A 15476-nucleotide genomic window follows, 5' to 3' on the forward strand; every position below is an offset into this window, starting at 1 on the left:
TAGACTTAGCCAGGAAGAAATAGAGCTCCTGAACAGACCAATTTCAAGCACTGAGATCAAAGAAACAATAAAAAATCTTCCAACCAAAAAATGCCCTGGTCCAGAAGGCTTCACAGCAGAAATCTATCAAACCTTCAAGGAAGAGCTTATTCCTGTACTGCAGAAATTACTCTAAAAAATTGAGGAAGAAGGAATCTTCCCCAACACATTCTATGAAGCAAACATCACCCTGATACCAAAACCAGGAAAAGACCCAAACAAAAAGGAGAATTTCAGACCAATCTCACTCATGAATATAGACGCAAAAATTCTCAACAAAATCCTAGCCAATAGATTATAGCTTATCATCAAAAAAGTCATACATCATGATCAAGTAGGTTTAATCCCAGGGATGCAAGGCTGATTTAACATATGCAAGTCCATAAATGTTATCCACCATATTAACAGAGGCAAAAATAAAGATCACATGATCCTCTCAATAGATGCAGAAAAAGCATTTGATAAATTCCAGCATCCTTTTCTAATCAGAACACTGAAGAGTATAGGCATAGGTGGCACATTTCTAAAACTGATTGAAGCTATCTATGACGAACCCACAGCTAATATTTTACTGAATGGAGTAAAACTGAAAGCTTTTCCTCTTAGAACTGGAACCAGACAAGGTTGTCCTCTGTCACCTTCACTATTCAACATGGTGCTGGAAGTTCTGGCCAATACAATTAGGCAAGACAAGGAAATAAAGGGAATCCAAATGGGAGCAGAGGAGGTCAAACTCTCCCTCTTTGCTGACAACATGATCTTATACTTAGAGAACCCCAAAGACTCAACCACAAGACTCCTAGAAGTCATCAAAAAATACAGTAATGTTTCAGGATATACAATCAATGTCCACAAGTCAGTAGCCTTTGTATACACCAGTAACAGTCAAGATGAGAAGCTAATTAAGGACACAACTCCCTTCCCCATAATTTCAAAGAAAATGAAATACCTAGGAATATACCTAACGAAGGAGGTGAAGGACCTCTATAAAGAAAACTATGAACTCCTCAGAAAGGAAATAGCAGAGGATATTAACAAATGAAAGAACATACCATGCTCATGGATGGGAAGAATCAACATTGTTAAAATGTCTATACTTCCCAAAGCAATCTACCTATTCAATGCCATTCCTATTAAAATACCAACATTGTACTTTCAAGATTTAGAGAAAATGATTCTGCATTTTGCATGGACCCGCAAAAAAACCCGTATCGCTAAGGCAGTTCTTAGTAATAAAAATAAAGCTGGGGGCATCAGCATACCAGATTTTAGTCTGTACTACAAAGCCATAGTGCTCAAGACAGCATGGTACTGGCACAAAAACAGAGACATAGACACTTGGAATCGAATTGAAAACCAAGAAATGAAACTAACATCTTACTAACCACCTAATCTTCGATAAACCAAACAAGAACATACCTTGGGGGAAAGACTCCCTATTCAATAAATGGTGTTGGGAGAACTGGATGTCTACATGTAAAAGACTGAAACTGGACCCACATCTTTCTCCACTCACAAAAATTGATTCAAGATGGATAAAGGACTTAAATTTAAGGCATGAAACAATAAAAATCCTCAAAGAAAGAATAGGAAAAACACTGGAAGATATTGGCCTGGGGAAAGACTTCATGAAGAAGACTGCCATGGCAATTGCAACAACAACAAAAATAAACAAATGGGACTTCATTAAACTGAAAAGCTTCTGTACAGCTAAGGAGACAATAACCAAAGCAAAGAGACAACCTACACAATGGGAAAGGATATTTGCATATTTTCAATCAGACAAAAGCTTGATAACTAGGATCTATAGAGAACTCAAATTAATCCACATGAAAAAAGCCAACAATCCCATATATCAATGGGCAAGAAACATGAATAGAACCTTCTCTAAAGATGACAGATGAATGGCTAACAAACACATGAAAAAATGTTCATCATCTCTATATATTAGAGAAATGCAAATCAAAACAACCCTGAGATATCATCTAACCCCAGTGAGAATGGCCCGCATCACAAAATCTCAAAACTGCAGATGCTGGCATGGATGTGGAGAGAAGGGAACACTTTTACACTGCTGGTGGGACTGCAAACTAGTACCACCTTTCTGGAAGGAAGTATAGAGAAACCTCAAAGCACTCAAGCTAGACCTCCCATTTGATCCTGCAATCCCATTACTGGGCATCTACCCAGAAGGAAAAAAATCCTTTTATCATAAGGACACTTGTACTAGACTGTTTATTGCAGCTCAATTTACAATCGCCAAAATGTGGAAACAGCCTAAATGCCCACCAACCCAGGAATGGATTAATAAGCTGTGGTATATGTATATCATGGAATACTATTCAGCTATTAAAAAAAATGGAGACTTTACATCCTTCGTATTAACCTGGATGGACGTGGAAGACATTATTCTTAGTAAAGCATCACAAAAATGGAGAAGCATGAATCCTATGTACTCAATCTTGATATGAGGACAATTAATGACAATTAAGGTTATGGGGGGGGAAGCAGAAAGAGGGATGGAGGGAGGAGGGTGGGGCCTTAGTGTGTGTCACACTTTATGGGGGCAAGACATGATTGCAAGAGGGACTTTACCTAACAATTGCAATCAGTGTAACTGGCTTATTGTACCCTCAATGAATCCCCAACAATTAAAAAAAAAAAAAAAAAAAAAAAAGCATCACAAGAATGAGAAGCATGAATCCTATGTACTCAATTTTGATATGAGGACAATTAATGACAATTAAGGTTATGGGGGGGAGGAAATGCAGAAAGAGGGACAGAGGGAGGGGGGTGGGGCTTTGGTGTGTGTCACACTTTATGGGGGCAAGACATGATTGCAAGAGGGACATTGTGTAACAATTGCAATCAATGTAACCTGGCTTATTGTACCCTCAGTGAATTCCCAACAATAAAAATAATAATAAAAAAAAGACTTAAAAAAAGAAAAAAAAAGGTCATAAGACTTGTTATTTAGAGAAATAAATAATACATCTCTATCATTTATCTTCAAATGTAACTTTTAAAGAATCTTTTTATCTGAAAGTGTTCCACTAGTCATTTTTTTCATTCAGATGACCCACTGATATATTTAGTGACTGTTTCCATCCAATAGAACCCCAAAAAACCATTATATGCTTAAGAAAAAACAGTCTGCAATGCAAAGAAACTGCTATTGTGGGGGATGAATAAATAGCCTATTGTTCTTGAATGAAAACATCAAATAATCTGGAACTCTTTAATTTAAAGTAATCTTTTTCCATTCCTTTCTATTCAAAACATATGTGTTTAGACCAAGCTTGTGTTTTGTATTGTATTTTCAATATTTAGTAAAGTTTACTTTTAATAATATTGTTTTTTAAGGCATGACCTAATTCTTTTAAATTTATTGTCTGAAGAAAAGGGATGAAAATAGAAAGAAAATAATATACTTGAAAATATAGTTACTTGAAAATACAGTTGGACATCAATAGTTATTCTTCATATATCTGATGGTAAATTAAATTAATAAAATTGATGAGGAAGGAATCTACACAGTAGTGAACAAAAGATGTTTTTAATGAGACATTAAAAGTTAAGACATTAAGTTAAGACTGTTACTGGTTCTTTTTTATGACCAACATCACAACTTACGTCAACAGGCTTGCCATCGGAAGCTCGGGCAGCAATAACTGTCCGTCCACGAAAATCCACCGCGTCCTTCTCCTCAGTCTGCCGGCTTGCAATTAAGTTACAATCCACATAGAGTGAGATGGCCCGGGATTGTATGCTGATGCCAAGTTTATGCCACTGACGATCAAACAGAGGGCGGAGTTCTCGATTTTTAAAGACGAAGCTCAACACATCTCCCTCAGCAGCTTGAATCATCAATTCCACTACCTTCTTTCCACCATCAACCACTACAGAGACCTGTGAACAGTGCAAATTATCTTTCAATGGCTTAGAAATAAATGTTTAAAATTATTAAAGCACACAAAGAAAAGGTCAAGATACATGTGATTATAACTAGTAAAACATTTTTAGATGACATCTACGCCCACCAGGTTTGTTAATATAAAAAATACAGCAAATACCCAGGAATAAAAATGGATATTCTGGGAAATGTAATATATTCCTTCTTAAGACAACATCTTAAAATGTGTATGTTTGTGTATATATATATATATATATATACAATTTTACATAAGTATATGTAAATTATACAATATAATTTAAAATTATATAAACTATATAATCTTAACTAATTTATACATAAGGATGTATATCAATTGTTGTTCTATATAAGTAATTCAAGAATTCAAGGTTCCTAAAGAAAAGAATTCAAGGTTACTAATTTAAGAAGAATAAGAATATGATCATTTTCTGAGATAAATGTCTTTAATCCTTGATAATTCGCATAGTACATTTTATAAATCTGTTCTCACCCCGCTTTTTATGCTCCCACAGATCCATCCAACTCCAAGGTTACCTTTACCACCGTACTTATCCTATTGTATTACTATTACGCTGCATGAATTGTTCTCCTAAATGTCATCCCCTTATACTTAAGGCTCCTTTTTAGATCTCTTATCCTTGTCAATACCTGGCATATAGTATGTGCTCTATAAACTTTTTAATGATGGAACAAATATTTAAGTCTCAATTCCCCCTTTCTTTCTTGAGACAGTCTCACTCACTCCACCACCCTGGGTAGAGTGCCCTGGCATCATGGTAGCTCACAGCAACCTCAAACTCTTGGGCTCAAGTGATCCTCTTCCTCAGCCTCCTGAGTAGCTGAGACTACAGGTGCCATGTTCAGCTACTTTGTTTTTTCTATTTTTAGTAGAGGTGGGGACTTGCTCTTGCTCAGGCTGGTCTCCAACTCCTGAGCTCAGATAATCTGCCCTATCTGAGCCACCCAGAGTGCTAGGATTATAGATGTGAGTCACTGTGCCCAACTTATCTCAGCTCTTAATTCACCCCAGATTGTCAGATCGTACAGTGAACTCTTTTAATATCATAGATAATAGAAAATGAAGTTATTAGTGAGGTGGAATTAGTGAATAAAGCTAGTGAGGAAAAGGCAGTTTAATATCTTCAGAAAATATATGTCTATTATAGAAAAAAAAAAAATAGGGTGGCACCTGTAGCTCAAGGAGTAGGGCGCCGGCCCCATATTCTGTAGGTGGCGGGTTCAAGCCTGGCCCTGGCCAAAAACTGTAACAAAAAAAAAAAAACTAAAAAAGAAACCCAAATTAAACCTATCTCACCCACCAGCCTCTCATACTACAGAGGCAAGACCATCCTAGCTACAAGAGAATACTTGCTTTGTTGATGATTCCTTTAAAAGACAGAATATTCAGACGCTAGATGTGTTTCCAAATTTGTGCACACTGTTTAAGATTCACCTGGCCTCATCACACAAGGGAAAATGAATAAGCACAACTGTCACAGGACCTCACCTGTGCCATATTCTGCTGGCTTAACACCTGCCACAGAAACCACCGTTCCTTTTTAGTGTTTCTGCGTACGCGAAACACGGCTGAGACCGCGTACTCCTCGGGAAGGCCTCTGGGAAACACCTTACTGTGGGAGGAACAAAGAACTGCTGTCAGTCAACTGAAGATGGCAAGGAAAGAAAACAGGTAAAATGCTCCATGCAACACAGAATCTCAGACACGTTTTTTCTCGATGAACTTATAATTTATTATTCCTTTTTATAGTAATCTACCTAAGGGAAATATGAAAGCAGCCATGCCTATTTATTACCTATGTGATTTTTTTTTTTTTTAAGACAGAGTCTCACTATGTCACCCTGGGTAGAGTGCCCTGGTGTCAACAGCTCACAGTAACCTCAAACTCTTGGGCTTAAGCGATTCTCTTGCCTCAGCCTCCCAAGTAGCTGGGACTACAGGCGCCTGTCACAATGTCCAGCTATTTTTTTGTTGCAGTTGTCATTGTTGTTTGGCAGGCCCGGGCTGGGTTTGAACCCTCCAGCTCTAGCGTATGTGGCTGGCCCTAGCTGCTAAGCTACAGGCGCCGAGACGACCTATGTGATTTTTATTCTTCATTCTCTTCCTTTAAAAAAAAAATCTTCCAGTATGATGTTGGTAAAGCTTGGGTTGTATAAAAATGAGTGGATAGCCTACAGTAGTATGTACACGTAATATTGTTACATTTTCTTATTTAACAAGATAATCCAAGAAAGAAAAATCTCAGAATTCACTGCGCTCTGACAAAATAGTAGACATGTACCAAGGAAATAAATAGTTCCCCTTGATTTTGTTTGTTCCCCTTAATTGATTTTGTTAATGAAGGTACTGAGAATTTCAAAAGAACACCGATGAACGAAATGTGTATTTTCCAAAGAAATTTTATCTTAAACTCTCGCAAATGAGTTCCTACTACCAATTTAAGACTGATAATAAATATCACAAAAATATTTTTAGAATTTTTTATATTATATATAGTTTGTATAATAACTTTGCTCTTATGTAGCTGTTTCCTCTCCCTTGCTTTGTGCTATTTTTGTCACTCAAATTGCATCTTTATATTTTATATGCTCATCAATGAAGATTTATAATTATTGCTTTATGTATATATGTATGTATAAAAGTATATTTGAAATCTAATAAGAGAATAAATGAGTTACAAAAACTATATTTATTCTAGCTTTTATGTTTACTTAGGTCATTAACTTTTCTGGTACTTTTTATGTCATTGTTTGCATTTGAGTTACTGTCTAGTTTTTTTTCATTCAGCCTAAAGTTCTTTTAATATTTCTTGTAGAGTAAGCACTCCAATTTGTACAAATAATCAACACATTGAATCCCATAATGGCATAAATGTATGTATGATTTATGTACAAATGACTTAATAAAAAAAAGAAAAAATATTTCCTGTACAGCAGATATGCTCATTTCAAATTCTCTGTTTCTATTTATCCTTAATTTCATCTTTATTTTATTTTTTTTTGTCTTTATTTTTGAACAATACTTTTGCTCGTTAGAGAATTCTTGATTGGCAGCCTTTGTGTCTGAGAACTTTTACTACGTCATCCCACTGCCTTCTGGTCTTCAGGGTTTTGAATGAGAAATCAGCTCAATCATAAGGAAATCCTCAGATACAAGGCCAACCACTTCTGTCTTGTTGCTGTCAGAATTCTTCTCTCTTTGGCTTTGGCTTTGGCTTTGGCAGTTTGATTTGATTGACTAGGGGTGGATCTCTTTGACTTTTTTAAGCTTCTTGAATATAGAAACCAATGATTTTCATCAAATTTGAGGAATTTTTACTCATTATTTCTTCCAGTATTCTTTCTTCCCTTCTTTTCTCTTCTCTTTCTGGAATACCTATTATGCATATGTTGGTATCCTTGAGGGTGTCACACGGGTCTTGAGGCTCTGTTCATGTTTATTCAATGTTTTTCTTGTTCTTCAGACTGAATCATCTCAATTGACTTATCTTTGAGTTCTCAGATTCTTCCTTCTCCTATCCCAAATCTGCTCTTGAGCCCCTCTTGTAAATTTTTCATTTCTATTTTGTACTTTTTCACTCCAAAAATTTCACTTGCTTCTTATTAATAATTTCTATCTACTTATTTAATATTCTTTATTAAATAAGAATAAATAAAGGCTATACTTTCCTTTAGTTAAGTATCATTTAGTGTACACAGTCTTTGTCAAGTAAGTCCAACGTCTAGGTATGCTCAGGAGCAGTTTCTGTTGATTATGTGTATATTGTTTCTTTGAGTACCTTGTAACTTGCTTCTTTGCACATATTGACATCTTTTCATTGAAAAGCAGACACATAAAATAATATAATATGGCAACTCTAGGCCTCAGACTTTCCACCTGCGAAGGGTTTGCTTGTTGTTGATGTTTGTTGTCAGTATTGCTGCTATGCATTTACTTAATTCCTTTCCTGAATAAATTCTGTAAGGTGTTTATTCTTTATCATGTGTGACCACTAGAGTTCCCACTCAGTTAGCTTAGCAGGCAACCTATGATTGCATATAATCATCCCATCCTCTGCTAAATAGCTATGTGTGCACGTCTGAGAGTATCTTAAATGTTCAGGCAAGCAGTTTACAGTTCTCCTTGGCCTTCATGTTCAATAAGACGAGCAGGCTTTGTCTTTTTCTCCCCAACATGTTGGTAGACTTAAAACCAGTAGCTTCAGAACCACAGTGCAAGCTGCCAGTCTACCAGCCACTGTGCACACAAATAGTTGTCTGTATTTCCAGAAAAATGTTGGCGCTTTCTAGTGCCCTCTATGGGCAGCTCTTTTTAAGTGTTTTTGCTTGTTTGTTTTGTCAACTTTTCTTTTGCCTCAATTATAATTTATGCTTTTTTTTTTTTTTTTTTTTTTGAGACAGAGTCTCACTCCGTCACCCTGGGGTTGAGCACTGGGAGCTCACAGCATCCTCAAACTCTTGGGCTCAAGCGATTCTCTTGCCTCAGCCTTCTGGGTACCTGACACTACAGGTGCCTGTGACCATGCCCAGCTATATTTTAGAGACGGTCTCACTCTTGCTTGGTCTGATACAGAACTCCTGAGCTCCAGCAATTCGCCCACCTCAGCATCCCAGAGTGTGGGGATTACAGGTGTAAGCCACCATGCCCAGCATAATTTCTGCTTCAGTCAGCTAAAATGTTAAACAATTGCCACTGATTATTTTCTATTAATGCCCAAAGGAAAAGGTTCTTACTGAGCAAGCTCTGGTTGTAGGGCGTTTCCAGGGAACTACCAGGCAGGTACAACAATGATAATTCTCTGGAAGTGTGGCTTTTAAGAAATCCCCAACCCTTCCTTCCCTCTCCAGTAGCTGCTGACTGGCTGCCCGTGTTGTGATTCTGAGGCTCCTGGCCGTTGAGCCTACCATCATGTTAGAAAGAGATAAAAACAGGACAAGTGAAACTGCCACAAAGCCTGCTAATTTTACTGAAATTCAATGTTTTCCTGGAATAAATACTCATAAGATTGTTGCCGACCCTTGGTTAATTTACAGAGTTTTGGAAATAATTGATTTGGGTGATTTTTGCCTATGTTTTCATTGCTTTTAAAGAGCAGTAGATTTTCTAAACTCTTTCAGAAACATTAATGATTTGTTGTTTTAAGCCGTTAAGTTTTGTAGTGGTTTGCTACAAAGCAAAAATAATGAAAACATTTTTCTCTTCATTTTGTCTTAGGATTACAGTTGTGCGGTCACCTGTCATATCTCTTACTGAGAGTGAAAGCTCCCTAAGGCAAGGACAGCATTTAACGGATCTTCTTAATACCTGCAAAGCCCAAATGCAGTGCCAACAAGGCACTCTGTTTGTTGAAAGAATGAGTGATCCCGCAAATGAAAGATACAGACAAAAAAAAAGAAAGAAAGAAAGAAAGAAAATAGAGACATACTTAATTTTGAGGTGATATTTTAACATTTATAAATAAAAATGAAATATTTTACATCTCACGAATGTTTCTTCTGTGACAAGAAATAATGAGTATTATTAACATTATGACATAATAATTATATTCTTAAAGCATACATGGAAATAAATTTAGTTATATTTAAAAAAATTAAATTTTTAGTCTGTTTATAGTGTGCTAAAATCATTATAATTACTATATTTCTCTTTCAGAAATGTATATTTTGCTTTCAAGACCAAAAATGATTTTGAGGGTCAAGACTATGCTATTGGAAGCATAATTTTTATATTTTAAAAATGAAATGTTTCACAATATATCTACTCGTACAGACTATTCTTGTTTATATCACACAAGAACATTGACCATGACACAGAATAATTTCCCTGGGTCTTGCCAAAGTTTCTATTATAAAAGATGCCAGATTGGGTTACTGATCTGTTACCAGAGAGATATAATGACAGCTTGCTATGTCTAACATATCCAGGTTTGAATATTTTTGAATGGAAGAGTGATTTCCTATAAGAAATCCTATCCATCGCTTGTTCACTGATACTCCCATTAAGAAAAAATTGTTGATTTGTACTTGCACAATTCATTCATATATACACGGTGTACCTAAAGTTCATATGCAATTTACTATGTATATGAAGCTAGAAATTCTGAATGGAATATTTTATGCCTTCCCTCCATTTTATACTTATGATATCGAGCTTAAATGTCAGAAATGAAAAATTCATTCACATAAATTAACATTAACTTACATTGAAAAAGCCTAGTCTACGTGAAATTGAAGTGTAATTTAGTTTTTATTTTCCATAATATGCTTTTCTACACATTAATGAAGGTCACCTAAATATCAATAAGCAGAACAGGGCACAAATATACCAAATTAACAAAAGGTTCAATATTGAATCAACGTTTAAAAAATATGCCCAAGTTAAAGTGATAGAGTCAAGCTAAAATTGTTCCAAATTATCCAAAAATGCCAAGAGAAATTTGCCACCTGTGAGGTCCCCTTTAGTCCCTGAGAGCAAGGGTCAGTTCTACATATAATCAGAGTGTCTCTGAAGCCTTGTAATTCACATGCCTTGGATGCCTTTGAGCTTGTAATTAACCTCAATGTTACAACAATCTAAAATGTAGTTTTCGTCCACTCCCTGTTATTCTCTATGTACAGCGGCCCTCCGTTCAATCATAACACGGAAGAAAATGGTCTCAAACTGCAGGAGAAGGGGCAGAGTATCAAAAGAAGGGCTCTTTAAAAATGACCAGTTATTGCAGAAAACGGTGTCCATATCTGAGAGCCAGTGAGGCTTTGATGCCAACAAAATTTAAATTCATAAAACCTTTACATTACAACATGTCCCCTTTGGTGTTAAATTTAAGAGGGATTTCTATTGCCTTTTTCACATTTTCTCTGCTTTCTCAGTTTTTGCAATGAACATGAATTTTGTTAATGATCAGTTTGTAAAAACCCATACACCAATTTCCATCTTGGAAAAAAAAAAATAACCCTAACCTCTAAGCTAACCTATAATTTAATCCTATATTCTTTAAGGACAGAGATGAAAGAAGGTTAAGACAGATTCCCTCTTCTCTCCCACCAAAAGACCATAGGCCTCCATTTGTTAAAGGTGAGGTAAATTCTTCTAAATATTGATAAGAGGATGACAAAATATATTTTCTATTATGGGAGGTAAAAAATAAGTTGCAAAATCTATAACTCCTAACCCATAGCCTTTACAATGAATAAATCGCCAAAGCATTAAGAAAAGATGGAAAAGAAACTTCTAATAAGCAGCTCAATTTACAATCGCCAAAATGTGGAAACAGCCTAAATGCCCACCAACCCAGGAATGGATTAACAAGCTGTGGTATATGTATACCATGGAATACTATTCAGCCATTAAAAAAAATGGAGACTTTACATCCTTCGTATTAACCTGGATGGACGTGGAAGACATTATTCTTAGTAAAGCATCACAAGAATGGAGAAGCATGAATCCTATGTACTCAATTTTGATATGAGGACAATTAATGACAATTAAGGTTATGGGGGGGGAAGCAGAAAGAGGGACGGAGGGAGGGGGGTGGGGTCTTGGTGTGTGTCACACTTTATGGGGGCAAGACATGATTGCAGGAGGGACTTTGCCTAACAATTGCAATCAGTGTAACCTGGCTTATTGTACCCTCAATGAATCCCCAACAATAAAAAAAAAAAAAAGAAACTTCTAATAAAAATACCCTTGCACTGATATTTCCTCCTTACATACTTAAAATGGAATATGTAACTACAAACTACTAGTGCATATGCACAGGGGCTTGGGTAAAGTTTAACATTGTATTAGCATACAAAAATTCAAGCCTAGGACTACAGGAATGGTCTACATTAGTCCAAATTCCATATTAACCTCATTCACACCTGATTAATAAAAAATCTTTTCCTCGTCAAAATTTAAAACCACTAGGAAATAAAAATAAAATGAAGTCTAAAAGGTTGCTGCATTACAGGAAAGATTTTGGCATGAGACAGAGGGAGCGGTTAATCACACCATCTATGTATAATTGTTATTTTATTTATTTATTTTTTTTGTAGAGACAGAGTTTCACTTTATTGCCCTCGGTAGAGTGCCATGGCATCACACAGCTCACAGCAACCTCCAGCTCCTGGGCTTAGGCCATTCTCCTGCCTCAGCCTCCAGAGCAGCTGGGACTACAGGCACCCGCCACAACGCCCGGCTATTTTGTTGTTGCAGTTTGGCCGGGGCTGGGTTTGAACCCGCCACCCTCGGCATATGGGGCCGGCGCCCTGCTCACTGAGCCACAGGCGCCACCCTGTATAATTGTTATTAAACAGGATTATACATCCATTGTCTTTTGTATATGTGATATAAACTCAAAACTATAAAATACTTTCATTAATAAGCAAAAATACCTAATAGTTGCTTACTAGAGCTTTCTTCTTGCATGGAAAAATGCTTCTGTTTATAAAACACAAGCTCTGTTAACATTAAAATGGTTCCCCCACATCAATCACATGTTATCAATGACTTGCCTAATAATGAAATGTCACTTTGGAAAGCAAAGAAATCTACAAGGATTCCTATGAAACAAGGGAGCTTTAATAGGGAAGGCTTAGAGGGAAGGCATTGAAAAGGAAGAATAAATCTAAAGCAGAAAGTGCTCCTGAGTCAGCCGCAAGAAGGTAAAATGACACTGCGGTGGGCCCTGGGCTGCAAAATGCCACCTTAAAAGTAAGAAATGTCACATTAAGAGTTTGGGAGGAGAGTTACGAAAAGGAGATGCAACTGAGATGAACCTTGTCATCTATCTCTTCTGTGCTCTGGACTCACAAACCTAGCGGGCATCTCCACTTAGAAATTAAAGGCCTCCTTGAGGGACTTTACCTAACAAATGCAATCAGTGTAACCTGGTTTCCTGTACCCTCAATGAATCCCCAACAATAAAAAAAAAAAAAAGAAAAGAAATTAAAGGCCTCCTTAATTAAGCAACAGAAATCGAACCTTTTGTTTAGCTGCCCAAGCACAACCCTTACAAAGATTTCACATTTCCATAAAAGACACGACCATTCACAGGTGTCCCAGCCAAATCCCTAGAAGTCAATCTTAATTCCTGCCTTTTCTTAATTACCCCACACCCCCTCTAACCTACTGGCAAGATCCTGATTCTGTACACTTCTTTCTATCTCCACTATCACCACCTCAGTCCAAGGTGCCCCCATCTCTTCCCAGGACAGTTATAGTGTCCTGTGGACCTCCTCTTTCCCTCCCCTGACAGTCTGGCCTGAACACAGCAGCTAAAATACCTTTTAATATCAGATCAAGTCCCTTCCTTACTTATAATCTTCTAAAAGTGTTCCATGGTTCCTAGAATAAAATGCATATCCCTGACCGTGACTCATGAGGCCTGATGTGATCTGACCCCTGCCTTCCTCTGACACGTCTCCTATTCCAGTCTCAGCATGGCTCCCAGGCTTCAGTCACAATGACTTGAATTTTGCTCTTTGCCCATACCAGACCGGTTGAGACCTCAAGCCTTTACACTTCCTGTTCCCCCTCCTGGGATGGTCTTTCCCAGACGTCTTCATTTCGAGGGCTTCTCCTCCTTGTTCAGGTCTCGGCTCAAATGTCACTTCCTCTGAAAGGTCTAAAGTTGCCCTCGCCCCAGTCGCTATCTTACATATTACTTTGTTCTAGTTTCTTCATGAGCTTGTGACTATATGACTTTTTAAGAACTTACTGGTTTACGTATTTATTGCCTGTTTCTAACCACTAGAAAACAATTTCCCTAAAAATTGGGGTCCTCCCAGACTTGTGGCTGCAAATCAAACATCTAGACTAGGACCCGGCCTATACGGAGCACTAAGAACTATCTGCTCTATTCCTGGGAAACCCGTAATGATGCCTATGACTAGTTCCAGTAGGTGCTGAACACGGGTGTTCAGCATAAAATCTACATTAGCTTATACAATACCTTAGAGCCGAAGCCTCCTGAGACTGTTACATCACATTCATCAGGAAACTTAATGAAGGAAAAGATCAAGTCCTAAGTGATTCTGAAGCAGGTTAATCAAAACTTTTGACATACAAAAGAAAAAGGCCAATGACAAACACATCGGTTTCTTACTTTGAAAAAATAAATTTAAAATCCCTACAAACTGTAGCAAAATATAATAACTGCCCCCAAAAGATTTCACCAAAAGTGTCCTTCAGACGGCTTCCAATCCTTGGAAATATTTACAGTCACAAGAAACCACACATAACAGTTTCCTGCAGCTGTACACTCCTAAAGCTGAAAAGAACTTGGACAGTAATTTAGGTCAACATCTCACTTCATAAGTGAGAAATTAAAGCCACACAAGTTAAATAACTACCTCTCCACCACTCTGCCAGAGGTCAGGACAGAACTTGAACTCATGATTTCTAATTCCAACATTAGTTTTTTCCTGGTATATCAAGTATCCTTGATATAAGTTGCTATATCCTCTTGGTTAAGAATAAAATTCCCCTCATTGCTACTCAGCTGACTTAAAAGTAATGTTTGGGGATCATGAGGGGGAGAAAAACCTCTATTTTTCTAAGTGCTGAGGAGGACTGTAAATAAATATTAATGTCAAGAAGTAAATAATTAAAATGTTTGCAACCATACTACAATATTAACAAAAACAATGAATCGCCTTGGGTCCCCAAAGTATTTGTTATGACATTTGCATATCATAGGTGCCCAGTGGCCCTAAAAGGTATGTTATTACAGTTCCTTCCCCTTCTGATATTTTGAGCACAGATCAGGAAGCATCACAAAACATATAGTAGTATCTTCAAAATAGGGATTGCTATCTATTGGGTGTTAACAAAGATATCCCTGCTAAAGAAAATGAAAATTAATCAGAAATATTTTGCTCTAGTCCTTAAGATCATTTCCTGGAGAAATTAGCAGTTTTTACCAAGAATTCCTTTACAAATGAGTGCACTTTTCAGGAAGGAGTGAAAGTTATGAGAACAGTGTATGTGCTAATTAATTAGCTAATGTGGAGGAAGGTGTGACGAGTTCTAACAAATAGAGCCTTGGTGTTTATCTTACTGGCAAGAAGTAATATATTGAGATTTTTATGCTTTGGGAAGAATATCGGTCGAATGGCAAACTAACCAAAAAGTCAATTCCTTAAAGGTGAAAATGGTCATGTGACTATCTCAAATTATAATAGAAAGAAAGTGAACCTTTCGCACTGATCCTATATCATCGCTTTCCTGGCACACAAGTCAGTGTCAACTTCCATTCTACTGATTGCCCAAGTTGTAAAATCAGTGCCTAATATTGCTAAACACAAAAAGCATCTGGTCTCTCAGGGACAGAGGTGTCAACTGAACAAATGATGGCCATTCCTGGATGTCAATTAGTGAGGAACCAGTAAGAATTGCCTTCTGGGGATAAACTGCTTTTCAAACTCCTTTTCAGAGCATGGCACAGTAAGGGAAAAATCAGAAAATTAAAAAAAAAAATTCATTCTTTCAAAATACTTGCAA

At 36.9% G+C, this 15476-nt stretch overlaps 1 protein-coding gene across 3 annotated transcripts in view; it reads right to left on the reverse strand.

Annotated features, from left to right (window-relative positions):
- COL19A1 (collagen type XIX alpha 1 chain) overlaps positions 1-15476 on the reverse strand; it is a 358807-nt gene that overhangs the window by 297081 nt on the left and 46250 nt on the right. For all 3 annotated transcript variants that reach the window (XR_008382367.1, XM_053601516.1, XM_053601514.1), the window contains exons 5-6: positions 5481-5604; positions 3673-3948 (exon numbers count right to left, since the gene is read on the reverse strand). Coding sequence is in view for 2 of the 3 variants with exons in the window: in XM_053601516.1 (XP_053457491.1) it covers positions 3673-3948; positions 5481-5604 (400 nt within the window). In the remaining variant the exon portion in view is untranslated. The remainder of the gene's footprint in view (positions 1-3672; positions 3949-5480; positions 5605-15476) is intronic.

This window comes from Nycticebus coucang, chromosome 9, assembly GCF_027406575.1.
Source record: "Nycticebus coucang isolate mNycCou1 chromosome 9, mNycCou1.pri, whole genome shotgun sequence".
In the NCBI taxonomy this organism is placed as follows: domain Eukaryota; kingdom Metazoa; phylum Chordata; class Mammalia; order Primates; family Lorisidae; genus Nycticebus; species Nycticebus coucang.